General features: G+C 36.8%; 1 protein-coding gene across 4 annotated transcripts in view; it reads left to right on the forward strand.

Moving 5' to 3' along the window:
* SMAP1 (small ArfGAP 1) overlaps positions 1-25,158 on the forward strand; it is a 155,087-nt gene that overhangs the window by 122,987 nt on the left and 6,942 nt on the right. For 2 of the 4 annotated variants that reach the window (XM_080807184.1, XM_080807182.1), the window contains 2 exons: positions 7,134-7,224; positions 22,200-22,327. In XM_080807184.1, coding sequence (XP_080663310.1) covers positions 7,134-7,224; positions 22,200-22,327 — 219 coding nt within the window. The remainder of the gene's footprint in view (positions 1-7,133; positions 7,225-22,199; positions 22,328-25,158) is intronic. The other 2 variants (XM_080807183.1, XM_080807185.1) reach the window with 1 other exon arrangement.

Below are 25,158 nucleotides of genomic sequence, written 5' to 3' on the forward strand. Positions count from 1 at the left end.
GCAACCTCACTTCTCTGTTGAAATTTTTTTTATGAGATTTTATTTATTTATTTGTCAGAGAGAGTGAGTACACACAAGCAGGCAGAGTGGCAGGCAGAGGCAGCGAGAGAAGCAGGCTCCCTGCCAAGCAAGGAGCCTGATGCGGGACTCTATCCCAGGATCCTGGGATCATGACCTGAGCTGAAGGCAGCGGCTTAACCAACTGAGCCACCCAGGCATCCCGACTTCTCCTCTTGAATTTAAGAGGAGATGTTAATTTTTCAGTTTGTTCAATTCTTACTTGTTAGGATGAAATAGTGACTTTCACGTTGCTTATCTGCCAGACTGGAACTGGAAGTATTGTTTTATTTAATTATTATTTTAGCAGTCATAAGGTCAATATCATAGTTATTATTATTAATTTACTAATCAAAAACTGAGGCTCAGAGAAAGGGACAGCTGCATAATCTGTAGGCCCTTGTTCAAAAAACAAGGAAAAAGTACCATTAAAGGTACTAAAAATATAAAAGCTTTTTTCTTTTTTGTATATTCTCTCAACTGTCAGGGTGTCTTTTGTATGCTACGTAATGTTGTTCTAAGTACATGAGTTCAGGCCCCACATTGGGGGTAGAGTTTACCCCCAATAAAAAATAATGTTCTAAGTAAATAAAAATTTAAAACTTACATAACAAATTTTATCATTCATCTTTATATTGTAATGCAAGTTTTAACTACAGTCATAAGAACACTTAATTCATATGTGAAATCATCAGATTTACACACTGTATTTCTAAGCTTGTACATGCATGGGTATTTTGTTCTTACCAGAATAATGGGAATACTGCACAAAACTAACTGTATTTTTTATTTCACTTATTAATATGCATGTATTCCACCAACATTCTTCGTTTTGATTAACTGATGAATAAGGAAGGACTGAAAGGAAAGGTATTATCCATTGTTCTGTCCTTCTCTCTCCTGTCATCATTTTCACTGTAAATGGTTGGCTGATACAGGGAAGTGACATGAGTAAGAAAGGATTAGGAGGTTTTGGTCTGTCTTGTTTCTTACAGACTACTGCCCTCTTCTGCTTTTTAAGTTCTGATAGAAGGAGAAAGCATGCCCTCTTTGGGCTGTTAATACTCTGCTTACCCTGATGTAGAACTAATATGCTTATTTTGTGCCCACTTAGGTCTTTACACAGGAATTCTGTGCTCATGGAACATCATGACTCCTGTAAGCAAATGGAAAGCAAGGGCACACGTTGCACATACCTTCTGTGCTTATGAAGCTTTGGTTTCATTGTCTCATTGGATTTACAAAATCAAGTTCAAAGATAAAATGAAGAAGTTCAGGATGCAATAGTTATTAAACCTTTTGTGGGATTCTGTAGGACTGCATAGGTGCATAGGTTACACCCACAAAGCTGGCCCTGCTCAGAAATACTCTGACTTGTTCAAAACCACACAACTGGGAGGTGTCCAAGCTGGGTTTAAACTTAGGTGTTTGGCTAATGTTTTTCTAGCTTGCTTTCTTCCCTCCTTCCTGCCCTCCCCCTCCTTCCTTCCTCCCTCTCTCCCTCTCTTCTTTCTTTCTCTCTTTCTTTTCTTTCTTTTTTTCTGTATTTGTTATTACTTTTACAAATGCTTGTGTTGAGGGCTGACTTTCAGTGGATTGCAGCAAGGGAGCTTCTCAGCCACGTATAAAACCTTGACCCAGAAGCAGGTCATCTGTGAATAGTTTGGTTCCAGGTTCCCCATGAACGTGTCTTGTGTTGTGGGAAAGGGGGTGGCACCTTTCCAGCTGCACCCCATTTATTTTTTTTCTTTCAGTTATAATTTGCTATTATGTAGTAATTATAAAAAACTCTTTTTCTTTCTCTGTAAACCTCCAGACTACTATGTAAAGCAAGAATAAAAGAGTAAGATGAATGTTAAAGACATAGGAATAGATACAGCCTCCTCCTTGTATTGTAATTACTGACTTTTTTCCCAGTCTTGCTGATTCACCACTGAGAGGCTGACTGGACATATGGATGCAGTCCACAGTCTTACAGAACTTTGAAGGATCGTTCTGCCCTTAAGAAGTTTACCACTGGTAGAAGGAGAGGAACCCCTTTATACCTGAGTCCAGCCGTACTGTAGTTCTGTCTTCAGGCAAAGGCTCTAAGTATAATAGTGATGAGTATTTCAAACTGGGTACTTTTAAGAGTGAAACCAGGCACTATTAACAGTTAAGTTGGAATCACAGGCATTAATTGTAGGTGGCCTGAGCAAACTGAGATATATGTCACCTACCTTTTAATGCCTTATTCAGACACATGCTAAGCCTAAGCATGACATTCCTGTGAGCTTCCAGAAGACTTCCTTTTTTTTTTTTTTTTTTTTCTCTTAAAAACACCATCTTTGCACTAATCCACTCAGAACCACAATATGATTGTGTCTGCTTGCTTGACTAGAATATAAGCTTCTGGAGTTTAGGAACCAAGTCTTCTTCATCTTTGTATTCCTAGTGCTTTATAGACCTGGCACATAACTGCCACCACAATCACCACTGACTGCCATTTATGAAGTACCTGTTATGTGTCCTCCCACTATGAAAGCGACTCTATATATTATTTTACTTAATCCTCACAAAAATCTTGCAATGTATGCCTACCAATGTAGGCATTTGATGTTGGTGTTACACATAATGGGAAACCTTGCAGACCTCATGTATAAAGCACTATATAGGTCATTCTTTGAGAAACTGTACAAGCTGAGACAGGAACTAGATTAGAGATAGGCAAATGTCCAGATTATTAGAAGGAAAATTTACATGAATTACGAATGCTTGTATCATTGAGCTTGACATGAATTCTATGCAAAATTGAAATGCGACTTTTTTTTTAATGGCTTACTTTTCTCAAAATATTAACAGCAGTCACTAGGTTCAGACTAAACTTATTTTTTGAGATTCTTTGATACTTTCTGGTCAAGATGTAGACAGATAGGCCTTATGTGCAGATTGTAGATAGATTGTGAACTGGATGCACAGCTATACCAGAGAAATCCAGTTAATAGAATTGATATTAGTACCAAGGGAGTTTGCTGCATTCTTCAGGGCTCAATCCTGGACTTTGTTCTTTGAAGCATATTTATTATCGGAGCACATCAATGTCATATTGTTCAAATTTTCAAATAACCAACAAAGATTAGTTAAGACATTGCATGACAGAATAATTCCTCAAAAAATCTTAAACACAAGGATTCCAACAAACTGAACAAAAGTAAATTCCAAAATAAGTGCATCCAAACCTCAACTGCCCTGAATATAGTATCACAAGTGAAAATGTCAGGGAATTTTAGATGACTGAGGGCTTGATGTGAATTAGTGGTCTGCTATGGTTGCTGACAGGGTCAGGGCTCCACTTAATAATTTCTCACTTGTTTTCTGCATGGCTCTGTCGTGGAGTATAGGGATAAGTGAGTAGATGTTACAAGCTGCCTGAAGAGGAAGCTTTATAATATTTACCACTGCCCAAATATGGAATAAGCTGTATCACCATATCCAGTGATGCCATAATACTGGAAAATTTTCTTACAGAGAGATTGGCCACGTAAGAGATGTTACAGTGGTGTTTTATGCATTACATAATAAATTGAGTAAATGTCTTCTGAGGCTCCTTCCTGTTCTGAAATTTATATGTCTCCTATTTCTCCCACCCAGTAAAGTATTATTTGGAATTACAATGTCCCTAGGCCATATGAAGAGCCAGTTACTGAAAGATGTCTGTATGAGTGGGGAAATAAAATGTAGATTACAGTTCTAAATTGTAAAATGTAGATTACAGTTCTTCTAAATTGAAGCCTAAAAATACAACTTATTAAAGAATATTAAATTCAAAAACAGTACACTATGTATTGATAAGTTTAATGTGAAAAGGACTTATAAGTACATTATAAAGAATGGCAAAGAAGAAAAAAGGAAACTTTAACAAGATTCAGAGTAAGTAAAACAAAATAAGATGTTGGAAATAAGTTATGTGCAGGATTATTTCTTACATAAAATAGTTTTAAACAAGATTGTATATAATTTGGTTGTGACACCATACACATACAAACACATATATAGTAATTATAATAATCAGTATATCCTCAGAATCAAGACAGTGAATTCTGTTAATGGATTGGTTTTAGACAATTGAGACTGCTGGGTGAACAATAAAGATGATTCAGTCTTTGCAATTTCTCTACTTTATGGTAGAATATATAGTGAAGTACAACCCACTAGCCTTTGAGTAACTCGTCGTTCATAAATTTTTACTAAAAAATTCTGTAAAGGTGAACTCCTGCTATAAAGATTTCAACATGTATCCAGATGAGAGTAGTATTCTGGTAATTGTATGTTATTGAGTGGCTTGTTAGAAATTACATTTCAGATTTCAAGTTGTAATGAAGGAGTAAATTAATGTTAATCCTCCTGTCCAGCAAAGTGTTGTGTGTCCACTCTTGGCCTGAAGCAATAAAGGATTAGAGATTGGTGCCCAAAAAGAAAGAGAATAGTTTTATTTTTATTTTTTTTTTTAATTTTTTTATTTTAGTAAACATATAATGTATTTTTATCCCCAGGGGTACAGGTCTGTGAATCGTCTGGTTTACACATTTCACAGCACTCATCATAGCCCATACCCTCCCCAATGTCCATTTCCCCACCACCCTCTCCCGTCCCCCCTCCCCCCCGCAACCCTCAGTCTGTTTCTTGAGATTGAGTCTTTTATGGTTTGTCTCCCTCCCAATCCCATCTTTTCATTTTTTCTTTTCCGACCTCCCCCCAACCCCCCCCACCTTGCATCTCCACTTCCTCATATCAAAGAGATCATATGATAGTTGTCTTTCTCCGATTGACTTATTTTGCTAAGCATGATACCCTCTAGTTCCATCCACGTCGTCGCAAATGGCAAGATTTCATGTCTTTTGATGGCTGCATAGTATTCCATTGTGTATATATACCACATCTTCTTTATCCATTCATCTGTTGATGGACATCTAGGCTCTTTCCACAGTTTGGCTATTGTGGACATTGCTGCTATAAACATTCGGGTGCATGTGCCCCTTCAGAGCACCACGTTTGTATCTTTAGGATATATACCCAGGAGTGCAATTGCTGGGTCGTAGGGTAGCTCTATTTTCAGTTTTTTGAGGAACCTCCACACTGTTTTCCAGAGTGGTTGCACCAGCTTGCATTCCCACCAACAGTGTAGGAGGGTTCCCCTCTCTCTGCATCCTCGCCAGCATCTGTCATTTCTTGACTTGTTAATTTTAGCCAGAGAATAGTTTTATTAAAGCAACAGTACACTCTCTAGGGGAGAATGGTCAGGTTCTGCAAGAGAAGGAGGTTCTGCAAGATTCTCTTGGAGATTTGAGTGCTTATGCACTCAATATAGACTGTCCAGGAAAAAGGAAGGAGGGACGTTCTAGCGTTTTAAGTATTTAGTTGGAATTGACCCCATGGTTGCTATAGATTGTGCTTTCTTTGAAATTATTTTGCTATAAACAAAGTAAGTCTTACCTCTGTTGGGGGTGAAAAACAAAAGAAAATGTGAAATGGATTATGTTAAACTTCTGAGAATTATGTATTGTTACAGGCTGATAATTCTGTATTTGAGAAGGTTATTAAAGAATTGATATCCATGATGGTAGATTAATTAAATAAATAATATAATAAATAATTTTGAGGGAGATAGTTGTGAGCAAAAAGTTAAGAGTAAATAGTAAAAAGTTAAAATACGTGTTCTTAGAAATTATGTGTCTGTATAGCTAATAGAAATGTACTTCTATAACAACTAAGTTATGAACTTTTTAGATAGTTGTAGAAGAAATGATCTTGTAGTAATAGTTTGAGGAATGAATGTGAGTGAATGAATATTTTATTTCCTTGGTCTAAAGAGAAGTAGGCTGTATATTTAATGGAATGCTATTCAGCTGTAAAATAGAATGAAATATTACCATTTGTGATAACTTGGATGAGCCTGGAGGGCATTATGCCAAGAGTAATAAGTCAGATAAGTCAGACAGAGAAAAGCAACTGCCATATGATCTTACTTACATGTAGAGTCAAAAAAAAAAAAAAAACAACAACACCAAGCAAACAAACAAAAACAAATAATAAAAAAACAACTTCAGGGTTACAGAGAACAGATGGTTGTTGCCAGAGGCAGGGGTGGGGGTGGGAGGTGGGCTAATGGGTGAAGGGGGATTAAAAGGTACAAACTTCCAGTTATAAAATGAATAATTCCTAGGGGTGTAATGTACAGCATGGTAACCATAGTTAATAATACTGTCTTATACACTTAAAATTTGCTTAGACAAGCCTTAAAAGTTTTCACCATTAGAAGAAAAATTCTGTTACTATGTGTGGTGATGTTAACTACATTTACTGTGTGGTGATGATTTTACAATGTATACAAATACGGAATCATTATGCCGTGCATGTGAAGCTAATATAACGTTATATGCCAATTATATCTACATAAAAAAAGTGAAAAGAGAGGTAGGCTTTTGAGTTGACGATCCAGTGGATGTGCTTCTTTTCATCCTGTCCTACAGAACATTTCTGTTTAAGTGAGAAAAAGTTTAGAGTGTATAACTGTGACTTGGGTTTCTGAGAACTAGAAGAACATTATATTTAAAAATGTAAATGATCATGTAGACTCAGGAGGAAAACCTGTCAGGTAACATTTCATCAACATTTTCTTGGTGCAGAGGTGGCTTCCAGGTCAGCAGTGGATGAGGGAAGTAATGGCATGCTCCTGAAGATTCTAAGGCCTCCCCGGCCTCTAGTTAACAGAGCATGTTAACAGTAGCTAGCAAATAATATGAAATGGAGTTCTTTTAAAAAGTGTAATTTCATATAAAGGATTTAGATGATTAAAAACAATTGCATTAAGTGTGTATATTTACTGTTTGGGGATTCTGATATGTAAGGGTTGTCATTTCAAGTTCAGTGATCATGCTTACTTGTTTTTTATAAAGTAATAAATTCTTTGGGCTTCATTACACTACGCTTCATACACTTCATTACACTCTATCAAAATATGTGTAATTAATTGGGGCTTAAAAGGCTTGTTCAGTTTATTTAAGAAAAATTAATTAATCTGATTCTTTCCTTTAAAGCTGCAGAAGAAAGAAGATCAGCAGTTGGAGCCCAAAAAAAGTACCAGCCCTAAAAAAGCTGCAGAACCCACTGTTGATCTTTTAGGACTAGGTAAGTAACAAAAAATACAAGTCACCTTAAGAGTTATAAAATAATTGAAATCTTTACTTGAAATGAATATAATGGCTTTGTCATCAGTATGCCAAAAGATACCCGTTAACTGAATTTGAAAATGGTATGATTAGTGTGCTCAGTTCCCACAAAAAGGGAAGTCTTTAATAAGGGAGCTAGTGTCTGCCAGCATTGTCTCCACTGAAATATAAGTAATGACTTCCTTAGGGAAAAGAAGAGATACCAAAGTAATCTTCAGAGGCTTAGTAGACTGACATTTCAACATTTAAAATTAAGAGTAGATTTCTTTTTCTCTTCTCTCCCTCCCACCCTCTTACCCCACTTCTCTTTCTTTAGTTTTGTTGGGGGATTCCCTTAGCAAAATAATTATGGGGTAGCCTTACTGAAATTTGTGCTGGTTTAAAACAAAATTTAATTTTGGTTAACTGAAGCAATGCGCGTTACACTTAGGTCTAGTGGCTAAATTCATTTCATTTATTTAGTGACAATAGGAAGTGCTCCTTTTAATTTAATGTCATATTTATTCTTATGGCTGACAGATATATGTTGTCTGCTTGGTAAATAAACAAGCTTCCATCCAAGGAATATTTATATGTGCTTATCTACAAATACTGTCAGCTCTTTTTATATCTTTCTTCTCTTCCTACAAAAATAGCTTTAAATAAATGGTTATTTTTAATAATATCTGAGCCTTTAGTGATTAATATAAATGGTTTTTTATTGTTTGTTTTTAGTTTGGAGAAGGATTAACAGGAAAAAATGAAAGAAAAAAATGAAAGTTGAACTTCATATACTGCTTTTCTAAAAATTGATATTTGTTCTTATTGATTATATTGTTTTCTGTTTTAAGAATTATAGTTGACTGTTTTATTCATTTCTTAGGTAACTGGTAAATCATGGAAATATATCCCTGTAGATAAAACTTTTCTGTGGTGGTAGAAATAAGTATATATAACTGTATAAGTTAAAATAAATATATATAACTGTAATTTTGAAAATAGGGCTTTAGTCCAGGGGCTCTGAAATAATTATGTTGAATTCTAGTTCATATAATTTCTTTATTTTCTTTTCTATAAATGACAGAAAAGAAAAAAAGACTTAATACCAAAATCCTAACAAAACTATATGAATGTTTATCTTCATTGTGGCATTTCCTTTCCACTCTAAGTGTCTGGTTTATTACTTTATAACTTAGGAGTATATAATATAAACTAGACCTCTTATCCTACAGATTCATTCACTGATTTAACAAATACTGATTAAGTGTCTACCATGTTTCCAGGTGCCATTGTAGGCACTAGGGAGATAGCTGTGAAAGGAAACAGATACCGAAGTACCTGACCTTTTGGAGCTTTCATTCTATCTGGGGAAACAGTAAATAACACTTCAGGTATATTATGGGTCATATATGGTAGGTGCTATATGTAAAGTAAAGTTAAGTTGTTGTCATTTTAAGTTGGGTGGCCAGGGCATGGAAGGTACTCACTGAGTATTGCTGGAGCAAAGACCTGAAGAAGTTGTGGGTATCTCTATGTGTGGGGCAGAACATTCTAACCAGAGAGAATAGCAAGTGCAAAGGCTCTGCAGTAGTGGCTTACTTGATGTGTGCAAGAACGCAAGGATGACTATGTAGCCAGAGTGGAATGATCTCTGGGAAGAGTCGTGACAGAGGAGGGGAGTGTGCCAGGTGAGGAGAGAGGCAGGTAGATTGAATAGGACTGTGGCTTTTATTTTACTCTGAGTGTCCTGGAAATACAGGGGAGAGATTTGAGCAAAAATGTACATGAACTGACTTTCATTTTTAAAGAATTATTGTAGCTACTCTGTTAAGAATAAGTTGTAGCAGGGCAAGGCTGGAAGCAGGGAGACCAAAAAGGAAACTATTAGAATAATACAGGTAAGAGATGACAGTGGCTTAGAGTCCGTGGTGTCATTGGAGGTTAAAAGAAGTCATCAGGTTCTGGATATATTTTGAAGGTGGAACCAATAGGATTTGCTGACCAACTGAAATTATAGAATGTTTACCTTTGAGAATGAAACTGTAGAACAGGCAAATCTGCTGGTTCAGGACAAGAAAATTGCTCTAACAATGTCTTAACTAGCCAGTGGGATCTAGTAAACCAATGGGGTGGCTGGCCTTAAATACTCCACTCTTGCTGCCACAATGTTGTGTAGTAATAACCACCAGAGCTCAGAAGCTTACATCAGTACACATCTCTTGTTCTTACTCTCCTCTGTGGTCAGCGGGGGCATCTCTGCTAGAACTTTTGATGTGTTTCCTACTTTCCAAATGATTGCTGGGGACTGCTTACCAACTGTTGCACTGTCGCATGGAGTGTCTCCATTTTTCAAGATCCTATAAGTGTTTCCCTGTCCTCTGCTGCCCACCATCAAAGCCAGTACCACAGATTTTAGGATTTGGTGATGGCAGCACCCCTCTTCTGGTATCACTTTCTGTGATAGCTGCCCATGTTACACAGCTTTGGAGCAAACAACTCCAAAATCTCCTTGGCTTGTAGCAGTTAACATTTCTTTCTCTCACTCACAGTCTCTGGGTTTTCTGACTCAGCTTTCTTTTTGAAAGTGGGAGAGCTTTGGGGAACAGTGTATTTAGGGGAGAACCAAGGTTCATTTAGGATAGGAAAGTGAAGAGAATATTTGAAGAAGGTAAGAATATATAGGGGATTTTGCTGGTGACTACCAGTTTTAGATCATATACTGGGAGAGTTCCAAAGATGGCAGGGATAGGAGCTAATATCAGAAAGAGGGTTATTTTGCTGATGAAGTTTTAGTAGCAGGAATTGGGGGTTATCTTACCTACAGTACGTACAACTCTTGACTCTTGCTGGTTTATCAACATCTTAAATTGTTTTTAAAAATCTTTTCAGACTTTTTTTTTTAAAGCTCTACAAAGCATGACATTTAATGAGTTTCTGAAAGTCCAGGAGACCACAGAGAATCAGAGGTCCCTTCCAGCTCAAAACAAACAGTGATCCTAAATCGGAATTGATTATTGGTATCTACTTTGGGCAGCAGTTTGTTTGTTTTTCTGTTTCCCAAGGTAAGCATACCACTGTCCCCTAAGTGGGCTCTGGTTTTCTCCTGTAAATTGAAACATGGTACAGTGTAGGGAGCAGGCGCCCTGAAGTATGATTTATGGTCATGCAAAGATGACAGTATATCCCCATGTGACTGAGACTGGAACAGGTGTTAACTTAAAGTGTTTGCAGAAAATACAGAGAAAACCCTCACCATTAGTTTAGTTACACGACCATGGAGGGCCCGTGAATCCTAAAGTTCACTGTTTGTATTTGGGATCACTTTTTTTTTTTAAGATTTTATTTATTTATTTGACAGACAGATTACAAGTAGGCAGAGAGGCAGGCAGAGAGAGAGGAGGAAGCAGGCTCCCCATGAAGCAGAGAGCCCGATGTGGGGCTTGATCCCAGGACGCTGGGATCATGACACAAGCTGAAGGCAGAGGCTTTAAACCACGGAGCAACCCAGGTGCCCCTGGGATCACTTTTAATCTCATAATAGGATAACCATTAAGATAATTTTTTAGTAATTTGATTTTCCCTTTAAATGGCACTTTGGTGAGTCCATGGTCTTTTTTTCAACTTACTGACTCAAGCTAAACCTGTTTTCTTCAGCTCACCTTTCCTGATCTACTCCCCATCCCAAGGTCAAACATAAAACGCTCTCAATATGCTTTTTAGCAAGGGTCAGCAAGATTTTTATGGAAAAGGCCGAATACTTTGGCTTTTGCAAGGTACATGGTATCTGCAACTACTTAACTCTCCCATTGTAATAGCACATACATAAGCAATTGAGCATGGCTGTGTTCCCAAAATATGTTTAAAAAGGCAGTGGACTATAATTTGCTGACCTCTGCCTTACATTCCCAATTTATCTGCAAGAACTACTTCATATTTTAGGTATTAATTAGAGTCTGAAACCTGTAAATATGTGATTTATTCAGTGTTTTGCTCTCTAATACCAGAAGTGGGGGCAGATACTTGGTTATTAATTGTCCTCTAATCTTGGAAATAACCCAATGTCTTAGGGGTTCCTCTTCACTAAGGGCCAGACTGAAAATCCCTGAATCAGACTCCAGACTCAGATACATCTTGACTTGACTGTATACCTGCTATGTTAGAAGAGAATTAAAATCAGTTTCTAGGGCATGGTTTGGGGGTGGTCTTCATGGTCCCTACTTGTGTAGTTATTCTGGCCCTGGGCATTATGCTGTTACACTAGTCTCCATTTTGCTGTTGTTGTTGATTGCTGCTTAGTTTTTACATGATAAAAACTGACAGACAGCTTAGCAGTTGGTTAGGATAACCCTCCCGGACTAATACCCTCATCTAGTAGTGCTATTTGCTTTTTCTTTTCTTTTTCTTTCTTTCTTTCTTTTTTTAAGTAGAAAACCCCATTTGAGAATTGCTTCAGGGCTGAGCAAATGCTTTAAGCATAAGGCTTGAGAAGAATCATAAATTGCTCGTGTTAAACGTGACCTTACAGGTTTCAGTTCAATATGTCACCAAAGGTAGAAAGCCCTCCTGCAGGGTTTCTGTCTGTGGTTGTCCATTCACTGCAGGAACACCACAGCGTAACCTAGCTTCTTACCAGGAGGCTTGACCGGCAGTCCTGCCAGGCACAGAGGGGTGTGTGTGGCTGGGGTGGACTGCAGAAAGTGTATGAGAGGATTGGATCCTCAGTGCCCTAAAAGGCATTGTACAAAGAATGGATATGATCTTGGTAATGAAAATATAGCTCAGGGTATATTCAAGTGCTTAAATAATCATTTTTGTGCTTACTCACTTTAATCTAGGGAAATTTCTGCCTAAACATTTCTTAAGTTCTTAACTTTCATTTTAAATTATTTTAAATACTGAACTCTATAGAGGAAAGTAGGTAGAAAGGTTCCTTCAGTTTTTTCTTAATTCAAAAAGCTCAAAGGAACATACAGCTTTAGGCAAGTTTTCAAGTTTTCTCATTGTTTGTGTTTCAGGAAATAAAAGCTTTAACTTAACATCATCATGGCCTAGTTCAAATGCACTGACAATGCTAGTTAAATGTAGTTACCAGTATATAACCTACTTAATTTTCTAGTAACATACATTCCAGTTTTCTCTGATGAGAGAAATGAATACATTACCCTTTTTTTTTTTTTTTTAGGATTTTTTGTTTTTAAAAGATTTTTTGGACAGAAACAAACTAAGGGATGAAACCCCCAAAGAAAGCATTCTACTTAACTTTTAAAGCAGAAAGTTCCTACAGGGAAACTTCTGTTTTTCAAAGTTCATAAGCTGTAGATGGAAACAAGTTTGCAAATGAGTGGACTAAATGCCAGACATAGCAGCAGTGGCCCTCGAACACCACCAGTGTCCTGTTGCATTGCCCAGATCAGCAGGATGTTTGTGTAGTTAGATACACATCCATTTTTCCAAGGAGAGGGGCAAAGAGAAGGAATACTGTAGCATAAGTGCCCTAAATAATTTTGTAGTCTGTTTTGTTTTTCCGATACAGTTTTAAACCTAGTGAAGACTTCCATTGCTTCTGCTCAGAAGAGTATGTTCAGTGAACTATTGTAAACTCTTATATTACCCTATCAAAAAGGAGGAACTGGTTTTATTTCTGTATAAGCACACCTGTGGAGGAAAGAAAATGCAGGTAGATGAATATATTGCTGTTAGAGAACTGGCAATAGGCAAATCCTTGCAAGTGGTCCTGAGTCCATGCTGAGGAGAAGTGAAGGGTAAATCACCTGAGGCTGGTGAACTGTCATTATTTCCATTTTACAGATGAAGAGATTGAGGCACAGAGAGGTTAAGTTGTCCAAAGTCACCTAGTTAGTAGATTACAAGGCCAGGCCCATGTTCTTAACTATTACACTATGTTAAAGCTGTGACACAAAATAAAACTCTAAGACTGCTTATGACACAAGGGTGACCTTGTGCCATAAGAAAGCAGCACTGAATTTAGAGGCAGTAACCTGTAGTTTATGTGGGCTCTAGTGATTTCATCTGGGGAATGGAAATAAGAACCCAGGGTTGACGGCCAAATCTAAATGAATAAATAAATGTGAGGCATACAGCACAGTAACTTGCACGCAAGGCTGTGCTGAGATTGTAGCCTGAATATTGGGTCAGAGGAGAGGAGTAGGAGATAGCTCAGGCCTTTGAAGGGATGTGCAGAAGAGGGAGTCAAATTATGCTGTATAACCTCCAGACTGTTGTCATACAGCATGGTCTTTGGCTAATAGAGGGTTTGTAGCTCCCTTAAAAGCACTGAGGAAATCTGGTGGCCTCAAATTGAGTCTGTCACCCTGTTTTAAACATTTAGAAAGAAATTTGTTTTATACAATTTGGTTTTATATTTATGTATTTCTTGTCTTCTGAGGCTATAAAATGGTACAGAAATATATAGACACATATTTATTTATTTAAACAGTCAGTTCTATGACATTTACTCCTTAAAGCACTTCTCAGACAGCAGCTCTAAATTGATGTGTGTGGGTCTCCTGAAAGATGGACAACACTGCAGGGCTTGCTGCACAGCACTGTAGCCCCCACTCATAAAGGGGTCCCTTCCTCCAGAGCTGACCTGAGCGTGGGGATGGGTAGCATGCATGGAGGGGCTCAAAAGGGAGAACAAATAGAATGAGAGGATTAAGGTCATCTTTTAAGGCCACTTCGGTCATTTTACTAAAGTAGCCTAAATACTACATTTTTAGTTTATTAACTAAAAAATAAAAACAAATAGCTCCATTTAACTCTCAGGCACCTATTTCTTTCTTTCTTTCTTTTTTTAAAAAGCATTTGAAAAGAATTTGAAGCTTGAAAATTTTAATATGCATCAAATGGACATTTTTTTTTAAAGATTTTATTTATTTATTTGACAGAAATCATAAGCAGGCAGAGAGGCAGGCAGAGAGAGAGAGAAAGCAGGCTCCCTGCTGAGCAGAGAGCCCGATGTGGGGCTCGATCCCAGGACCCTGAGATCATGACCTGAGCCGAAGGCAGAGGCTTTAACCCACTGAGCCACCCAGGCGCCCCTCAAATGGACACTTATGACTTGAATCCACGAAGTAACACACATGGTTTATTTCATTCCATAAAGCAATTCATGTGTTTTAGTACATAGAAATTCCAAATAACACTTTTATTAGGGAAAGAGCTTTAGATGGTTTCTTGTGTAGAAAATAAAAAGCGTTCTTTGAGTAACATGAAAATGTATAAAGCTTTAAGAAGTTTTGCCATGAAGGAGAACACTACTACATCTCATGGAAGCAGCCTTTTTTAATCAGTACAGTTTCCACTTAAACTCATTCCTTCTTAGGATGACGCCTCAGTAGTTACTGATGAAGAATTAGACTTGGCAGTGTTCGTTGTAGCAAGGGTGTACTCATGCTTAGTCAAAAACGATAATGAAAAACATAACATCCACTTACTTATCATATTCTTATCTGCCTTAAACTAGATTAGTAATACATAAAATCTCATGTTGCTCTTTGACATTTTTTATTATTTGTACAAATAGATTATGACCTGCTAATGTATCTGACACTCAAGTAAAGGAATAATTCAATTAATATTTATTGAGTGCCAGCAGAGTTCATGGAACTCTAGTAAATACCAGAAAATGCAGCTTTTGTGTGTGTGTAGTAATTTGAGTCAGGGATGAGATTGAAGTCTGGAAACTGGAGGGTAGAGAATTATTGCTGAGGGAAGAGTGGGATTATGTAAGAGAATTGGTTGAGAGAATTCAGTTTGAAATATGGAACAATGCTAAAATTCCCAACTTAAATTTTATCTTCCTCAAATCAAAGGTTAATTTTCTTGCTGCTGCTGATCAGAGGAGGACCAAAGAAGTTTTTTGTTTGTTTGTTTGTTTTGTTTTGTCCTGTGGAAATTTATTTCAAGTAAGATCTAATGTGTTTATTACTATTCAGATAACCAGCTACTCAGTAAACATGTCTCCTAGTGCCTTACCTTTGTAAGGCATCTTATGACTTAAAACCCATCTGCATCTTATCGAGCATACACCTCCAGAGTACTACTTGTCAGGTACTGTGATAGCACCCTTGGAACAGATCTGTAGGTGAGCAGAGCAAGATGTGCTTCTGGCTCACAAGGTGTAATGGTTGGTGGAGGAGACTTACCTGTACCTGTGTGTGACTAGTTGTGCATGGTGCTGTGGCAGCAGGGATCCACTGGCGTGTGGACAGAGAGACTCTGGAGGACATATTTCTGCTTTGGAGAGATAATTCCAGCCTCATTGTCATTGAACTGGAGAGAGGAAGCCCCAGGATGGGGCTTTGTGTCAAGCATCAAATTTAGAAGGTGGCTCTACTCTCTTCCGGGTAAGACAAGAGGACATGGACAAGGACTGTGGGCTATAAACATGGTGCCAGGGTACAGTAATGAGGCCTGTGGCATATTGGGGCTGCCTATCAATCTAAGTGTATTCAGATGCCATTAAACACTAAAAATGACGGGCGCCTAGGTAGCTTAGTCGGTTAAGCGTCGGACTCTTGAATTCGGCTCAGGTAGGGATATTGGGGTCATGAGATGGGGCCCCACACCTAGCTCCATGCTCAGTGCAGAGTCTGCTTGTCTTCTTCTGCTTCTTCCCCCCTGCCTCTCCCTCTCAAACAAACAAACAAACAAATAAATAAATAAAATCTTCTTTTTTAAAAAACCCTATAAATGAAAATATTGAGGTACTTGGGAAGGCCACCACTTTGTAGCCCCTGGATTTGGGGTGGAAAAATCAGTAGGCCTGGCTGACCAAATGTGGGTGATGAGTCTATAATGAAAGTGGTATTGGGTCTTCTGGATTTGGGAGTCATCAGTTGCCTTAGAAGAGAGCTCAGGTCAAGTACTGTGCCTGGGCGGGGTAGTAGTAAAGCCAACCCTACCCTCCATGTGTTTTATTTAGAGACATAGGGCAACTTCCACTTACCTGTTTTAACCCTAGATGGGAAGATGTTTCTGCCTGGGTGCTCCAGAAAAAGCTTCTCAAACTGGTTATGGCACTTGAGTTTTCTAAGTACACCACCAGACTTCTGTTGAAATCCTAGATTTAATGTGTAAAATTCTCTCAAGGTGATATGATTAAAGTCAGATACTTTATGTAAGGCAGTGATGAAAGTACCTGGCATTTTTGGTTTTTTACCCTTACTCTTTTGGATTATTGGTGTTAGGTAAGTTCTGGTATAGCCACAGTTAATAGAATCAGCAGTCTTATTCACCATATTGAGGATTTCTAGAAGACAGAGACTGGCCTTCATGACTTTGTCATATTTGAAATGTTACCTTCTTTCTAGGCATCTATCAGTGTCATGATGCAAAGTAGGCCGGTAAATGCATGCTGGGCATGCCTTATGTTCATGTGAGATGTAGCACTGATTTTAACAACTTTTTTTCTTTAGCTCAAAACATTTTAACATTTTCTGGTAAATTTATGGTATGTGTGTAATTTAAAGCAGTCATCTACAAACTCAGTTTTCAGATAAAACACTGGTTTGAAACCTTAAGGTAACATTGAAAGAAAATAGTTACCCACAGGCAGCTAACTATAGGCTTGATCCTATAATCCTTAAGATTGAAATTCTTTCTTCATTTTACTGCATTGTCCTAATTTCTTCAGTTTGCTCATTGCCTTTTCAAGGGGTCCTTTGTGCTTCATTATCGTTCTTTATGATGTTGTCCCCAGCTAAATTTCTTCCATTTGCCTTAGGCTTTTCTTGTACTCTGGATCTCCCATTATTTTTATTGTCCACCAACTACTGTTTCTGCATACTGATGAAAGGGGGCTGCTCCCTCCTCCTGCTGCTGGCTGCTCCCACCACCATTCTGTAGCTGAGGAAGGAGCACAGCACTCAAACCAAGGTGCATGTCTGCAGTGAATTCTGATTAGTTTGCACAGACATCCACTTCTCCATTGCTTTTGTGGCCTCTGAGCTTTTATTCAGTCAGCAAAGACTGAGCTGTTAGTGGACCCTTGATCAAAAGGATTCATTGAACTCACTGTGGTATGTAAATACTCTGTTGACCCAGGGCTGACTATACCCCACACTTGCTTCCCTCAGCCCAGTTTGCTCATTGATGACCACATCCACCTATGTCTTTCCCCAGAAATTTGAGAAGATACTAGGCTTGGTAGGACAGTGGAATGGGGAGATGAAGAAGAACTGTGCATCTGAATGGTTTTTGAGCCTTTGGTATCACTGCTGCTCTTAGTGCAAATAATTATAAATTACTTAAAAGTTGGCTTTTAAATTTCAGAATTTTAAATGACGTCTTTATAATTAGGCACAGTTTTAATTACATGATTTCTGATAAAATGTGGTTTAAAGTAAAGAGCATTCACTAACCTAGGGGCCAGAAGACTCCATTCTAGTGCACATTTTGCTGTTTAACTAGGGAAGTGACATTGAACAAGTCTTTTAATCTGTTGGTGCCCTGGTTTCTGTAACTGGAGACAGTGGAAGGAGATGCCTTTCCCGTCTTTCCTAGAGACAAAAATGATAACCTGTAAATATTCTTTAAAAATGTCCAGGAAATACGGTGTTTATAGTGATGATAATGACAGTCTTTAACTGTCTTTTTTAAATACTGAAAATCAAAAACACAACCTTCAAAATGAATTGAAACAATCCTTTATAGAGAAGGCTAAACAGCACGCCATGGTAGGAAGTCAAATTCACAAACATTAAAACCCATAGGGAAAAACCATTGAGAATTTGTATTTACTGATTATACAAGGCTAAGTTTTTGTTTAGGTTAAAGATTGTTTTTCAACAATTCTGTGAATGCTTAGCTTTTGTAGTAATAAAAAGAATTGATGGGGGTAAAATCCGTCATTTTTAGGGGATTATATGGGGAGAAAACCAGGGTAAAGAGAAAAGAAGACAATGTGTTGTAGATGTGAAAGCAGAGAAGAGTCACCATGTCTGTCATGAGGCTGGATTGGAAATCTTGGTCAGACCTGGGAGAAAGTTCCTCATCTTGGGTTTTTGGAATTAAAACAGTATCTTCCTTAATCACTTGGAAACAGTGGCAACCTTGCCATTAAGATCAGTATTCCTAAGGAAATGCTTCATCTACCTCATTCTAAAGGATTCCACGGTTGCTTGGACTTAATGAGTTGACTTTCATGGCAACTCCACTATGGTAGGTGGGGTTTACGTGGAATGCCTTTCTGAGATTTCAAAAAGTCCGATTTTAAATGCAAATATATTTTTAATGGAATGAGAAAATGAAGCTGTTTACATTACAGTGGTAGAACATGAAGTCATGTGAAGGAAGTGAGTTGTGTAGGCTTTATGTTAAGGACTGTTCATATTTACTGTTTACTGTTTCTGTAGTGGTGAGAGTCTGGAAACCCTAAATTACAGTAGTGAAGGACTGAATAAATAAGTTAGTTTAAGCCCATGTAATATAGAATGCCGCCTACCCTTACCCACACATATACAATTTTATCTAAAGAAAATGACTTTTTATATATACATTCTTAAGCATGTTTTTAAGCATTTGTTTCCAAGGCTGTGCTCTAACTGTGTGACTGTGGACAAGTTTAATGGTTTTGTCATCTGCAAATGAGGATAATTAATAGTACCTCTCTCATAGCATCATTGTAAAGACTAAAGAAGTGCATGTATGTGTTTGTGTATTTGTATTTTTTAGACTGGCACAAAACAAGCACTATACTGAGTGTTGGCTGTTATTTTTCTTAGTCACATGTATGAAGTGTGAAGGGTGTGAAGGATACATGAAGGGTCTGAAGGATAAGACTTCAAAAACAAAGTACTGTGTGTTGTCTTATAGTTTAGATAATGTACTCCTAGATACTGAATAGAATTTAGATTTGAAAGTATAAATAAATATTCTTAACGAAGTACAGTGTTGTACTACTTAGAACAGACACAAGTTTCTGAAAGATGTATAGTTTATAAATAAAGTATGGAAACCGATCATTCACCTAGAGTAAGTGAACCTCTTGGTTCTCATACAGTGTATCCTGGGCTCACTGGTATCTTAAAAACTAGATTGACATGACCTGTGGTAAAAATCAATTAATGGTGTTGGAGAGGATGTGGAGAAAGGGGAACCCTCTTACACTGTTGGTGGGAATGCAAGTTTGTGCAGCCACTTTGGAGAACAGTGTGGAGATTCCTCAGGAAATTAAAAATAGAGCTTCCCTATGCCCTGCAATTGCACTACTGGGTATTTACCCCAAAGATACAGATGGAGTGAAAAGAAGGGCCATCTCTACCCCAATGTTTATAGCAGCAATGGCCACGGTCGCCAAACTGTGGAAAGAACCAAGATGCCCTTCAATGGATGAATGGATAAGGAAGATGTGGTCCATATACACTATGGAGTATTATGCCTCCATCAGAAAGGACGAATACCCAACGTTTGTAGCAACATGGACAGGACTGGAAGAGATTATGCTGAGTGAAATAAGTCAAACAGAGAGAGTCAAGTATCATATGGTTTCACTTATTGGTGGAGCATAATAAATAATATAGAGGACAAAGGTAGATGGAGAGGAGAAGGGAGTTGAGGGAAATTGGAAGGGGAGGTGAACCATGAGAGACTATGGACTCTGAAAAACAACCTGAGGGTTTTGAAGGGGCGGGGTGGGAGGGTGGGGGAACCAGGTGGTGGGTATTAGGGAGGGCACAGATTGCATGGAGCACTGGGTGTGGTGAAAAAACAATGAATGCTGTTACGCTGAAAATAAATAAAAAATTTAATAAAAAAAATCAATTAATGACATTTTCTCGCTTCACCAAAAAAATAAAAGAGAATATTTTCTCATTTGTAAGGTACTTTTTTTCATAAATTTGTCCTACTTATTAGTGTTGGCTATTACTTGAAGAAGCAAAGAATTTTAACTGAAAAACTAGAAATACATGTTTAAAAAACTAGAAATACAAGTTTATACTCAACTTGTCAGGTTTTTGCTTTTTTTTTTTTACCATTTACCATCATAGTCTGTTTTACAGGACATGTGCTTTTTTTATGTGAATTTAAACTACATATATAAAATATAGTTGTATTTTCTACTAATAAAATGCTTCCTTATTCATATGCTAGAATTAAACATGTCTGTTTGACAAGGTTGTTTCCCTGTCCCCAGCTCTGCAGCTTATGGGCACTACTGGCTCACATGTCCTTGTTACTTTTTTTCAGCTTCTTTACTGAGCTGTTACAGATACCACAAAGATGTTCCTTTAATTGTGTTTTTAACCTAGAATATCTTGTCATTCTAAAATAGTTTATTTATGTGATGTATTACACACGATGTTAAGTGGAATGCGGAATGGACTGTAAAACATGAAATAGCTCTTTCAAGAGGTCTGACTTCAAAACGAATGTTGCCATTTGTGGTTAGAAATGAAAAAAAAAATGCTTTCATGAGTCATATTTGAATTCTTTTGTGTCATAGTTGTGTCTTAGCTTAAAATTCTATGTAAATTAGTAATAATCTGTGCATTGTTTTATTGCTTCACCTTTAAAAAGTGTCCATAGTGCTTAATACAGATAGAAAATACATATATAGGAAACAGACATTTTTTGTGGTTATGATAATATGACATCACTGAAAAATTAATCTTTTATGAATTTTATACTGTCTTTTCTAAGTTAAGGAGTAAAAAATACATAATTATGACCATTTATTCATTGAAATTAATGATAATCTGTGATTCACTGAAGCTTAAACAGGGACATAAAATATACCAGTTTCTGTAGTTATATTTCACAAAAGAGAAGAAACCTGTGAGTTTCTATGGGTTGTGGCAGAAATACCCAGTATATGGTAGACCTTCCATTAAATTTGCCAAATATTTGAAGCCTGCCGTGTGTAAGACATCCCATTCAATGTTGAAGAAATTTTGAACGATGACTGATTTATCTTTAAGGAGTGTGTAGTATATCAAAGAGAGATCAAATGAGATTGTAAATTGTTAAATTAGAAGCTCAATAAGGATGGTAAGTCCCAAGAGGTTAGAATTGGGGTACTCTGAACTGTTATTTGGTTGTGGCCACAGTAAACTGTGTGAGGTGTCCCATTCCGTGGACTGTGCTCTCAAACTCTCTCTACTCAGCCCACTCCCAAGTCTCACCACTTACATTTTATAATCTGCACTAATGTAAAAAGGAGATAGAAAATTTTTTGAATAGAGAGTAAGTAGGAAGCTGATACAGGATATTGTCATTGTCAGACTTCCTTCCCTAGTACAGTTGAGTGGCATGGTACTGCTATTGCTGAAGGTGGCCATTCTCAAGTAAAAAAGGGTTTATTTCAAAGCTTTATGGATATTTCCTATAGAATCAGTTTACATAGTGTATGTTTGTTTTCTTACTTTCCATGCAGTTTTTTCTCTTTTTGTAACTTGAAAATTAAACATTTCAGACATTTTAAATCCTCAAAATTAATTCCAGTGTAGGTAAACAATGTGAAGTGATGTCCATAATACACACATGTAGCATGTGCACATTTATGAAGAGACATTATTTGTAAGAACATGGTATCAAATGCCAGTTTAGCCAGTTATCTCAAAAGTAGTGTCTGTCTCATAACGTAATGGGGATTAAATGAGCTAATGTATGTACTCAGAACAGTGCCTGGCACATAAGGAAGCACCAGGATACAGAATAATATGAAGTGTAATACCAGTTGTTAAAACGGGATATATTAAACTTGGATATATTATACCTAGAAACCAGTGAGTAAAGAATATTTTGGGGAGAATAAAACTGGAAATAGTTTCTTTGGGAAAGAGGAGAGAGTCTGAGGTAGAAGGGGGACATAGATTTTGTTGCCAACTTTTGAACTGTTTTTTTTTTTAAACCATATATTTTCAAAATAATGCCATGTTTCAAGTAATTTAAGAGAATCTACTTTAGGATGAGAATCTGTATTCTTTTCAGATGGCCCTGCTGAGGCACCAGTGACCAATGGGAATGCATCCACAGTGCCATCCCTAAATGATGATCTAGACATCTTTGGACCAATGATTTCTAATCCCTTACCTGCAACTGTCGTACCCCCAGCTCAGGTATGTAGTAAGAATATGGTTTTACATGATTACTGCTTATTCCCTTTTTGAAAAGTCTCAAGGCTAATAATACATTATATGTTAATAAAAATTTTAAAAATTAATTAAAAAAAAAGTCTCAAAATTTCAATTTTGAAAGAATTGTCTCTGAGCAGTCTCTGATTTGAAAGTGTTGTTCTTTAGGCCAGGGGTTGGCAAATTAAGGCTGCAGCTCATTTTTGCAAATGAACTTTTATCGAAACAGCCATTCCATTTGTTTATATATTGTCTGTGGCTGCTTTCACACTACAAAAGCGAGTTGAGTAGTTGCAACAGACACTTGACCCACAAGGCCTAAATAGTCACTGTTTAAAGTTTGCTGACTCTTGCTTTAGGCAAACAGTGATGTTTAGAGTGAACCAGTGGGAAAACTCAGACTATTTCAACCATACCTGAGATTAACATGGTCACTTCAGAGGTTTTAAACCATGGAGTTTAAGTATTGATTACAAGCCAGTAGTTCTTAATGCTCTATTGAGCCATTCCCAAGATAGTGTTTAGTTCTGGCTACAGGAAAACCAAGAATAAGAAATTCTAGCAAATTCAGTACTCATATTCTTTTTTAAGAAGATTAGTTGTTTTAAGTTAGTCTTAAAATCTTCTAACAAAAAAAACCATCTTTTTAAAAAATTGAAGTATAATGGACACAATATTTTTACTTTTTAAAATGATTTTTAAAAAATTATTTAGGACAATATTAATGATCAGAATATTTTTTTACATGTTGATGGGAAAAATTTTGAATTGTGTTCTTTACATGGAATTTTTTTTTTTGCCTTCATTCCTATTTTAATATTGTAAATTGTTTAAACAATACTTTAAATATTTTTCAGCTTTATTGAGGTATAACTGGCAAATAAAATGGTAAATACTTAAGGTGTTTATTTGATTAATGCTTCTGTTGCCTTATGTATTTACTCCTTTTTTCTTTTTGATGAGAACACTTTAGCACCCTCTTCACAAATTTCATTTATGCAGTATAGTATAATCAGCCGTCGTCACATTATAGGTCCTCACAGCTTATTCATTTTATAACTGACTTTGTACCAACCTCCCTATATTTCCTCTACTCCTGAGCTCTGGCAAATTACCATTTTGCTTTGCAAATTTATTTATTTATTTATTTATTTATTCATTCATTCATTCATTCATTCATTTATTTTTTGGATTCCACATGCAAGTGATCCCATGAAGTATTTAGCTTTCTTTAAGGTGAATATATGAACTTTTTAGGTATATAGGTTACTCTTAAGGATACAGCTTTAAGATTCTATTTTAAGTTTATACTTTATAAATGAACAACAGTTTGTTTCAGTACAGCATAATTTTTGAGGTAAAATATTTCCCCTTTCTCTGGAAAAATGGAGGCAAATGTATATTATTTGGGTGGAAAGTTTTAATAAGAATCTATATCTTACTACTTATACTTTTATTACACATATTTTTGTTATTATGATAGTATTGTATTGTATAATTACCAATAGAATTAAGCAAATAAATTTGAGGAATTAGTTTAAATTATCTTTATCAAATAATTTTTTATTTGATAAAGATTTATCAAAATTGTCTACAGCATTAATGTTTATTTTCAGAAAAGATAGCGTTAATTTATGACTTTGCTCCTTCTCCCCTCCCCAGCACATAAGAGGAACTGTTTGTTACCACTGTTACTTCATTTAACATTAAGCATCTTGTGAATTTGTCCAGGTAGGGATATTCATGTGGTGATAAAAATTGTCTAATGCTAATGTTGTGGCTTCAAAAAGAAGCATTTAGAATATTTGACAATTTGAGCAGGAAAAGCAGTTTCTTTTGGTCTAGCATTCTAGTGAGACTGTTTTATCTGCTAGACTTCTTTCGATTCCGCTGGACTACGAGAGTTGCTTTGCAACAGCTTGGAGAATTAGACCCCACATCTGAGGCTTCAGTGTACTACTTCATGTATTCTGTTCAGTATCAAAGCAAGTAGAACAATGCAGACTTTATTTAACTCTTAAGTATCACTGTGACAAGCAATATGGAGAGTAGCTCCTGCCTTTATGAGGGGTTGGTCTGACCTTCATGCTTTGTGCATTCTGCATCAATAACTAAGAGTAACAGGACTGCTTTTTTTAAATCACACCTAATTCTTTTTTTAGAGTATTGTTTTTGGACCAAAACTGTGCCAGTTGTATTGAGCCCTATAAAATATTTGGGGACCAGAATTATCTTTCATCTGAACTACATGTAAAGGTTAAAACCCACATGTGTTTTCCAAATAACGTCTTTCAAAATGGGGAAAGGGGAAAGGCAGGTTAAAGTACACATTTTATACATACACTCCTGCTATGTAACTTACTAATTTTGGTGGGTTTCTGTTATGTAAAATTGATTGTACAGAAACAGGAATTACTCTGAACCCCTATAATTCTTTCAGTGCTGATTTTATTCATAATTATTATTATTATTTTTTTAAAGATTTCCCACTCAGGGGCGCCTGGGTGGTTCAATCAAGGTTGAGCATCTGACTTGGGCTTAGGTCATGATCTCGGGGTCCTAGGATCAGCCCCACAATTGCTTGTCTCTCTCCTTCTGCCCCCTCCCCCTGCTTGTGCTCTCTCAATTGAATAAATAAAATGTTAACAAAAAAAAAAAGAGAGAGAGAGATTCCCTACTCATGTGAAAATGAGATGTACCAGTTTGGCTGTGTAGTCTTCTGAAGAGGGTTAGATATACTCAGCTGACTAGAATGTACATGCATATTAGAGGTTCAGAGTCCCCAAAGGGGACTTGTAGAAGCCATCCTTTTCCTT

Source organism: Martes martes (genome assembly GCF_963455335.1).
Source record: "Martes martes genome assembly, chromosome: 6".
NCBI lineage: Eukaryota > Metazoa > Chordata > Mammalia > Carnivora > Mustelidae > Martes > Martes martes.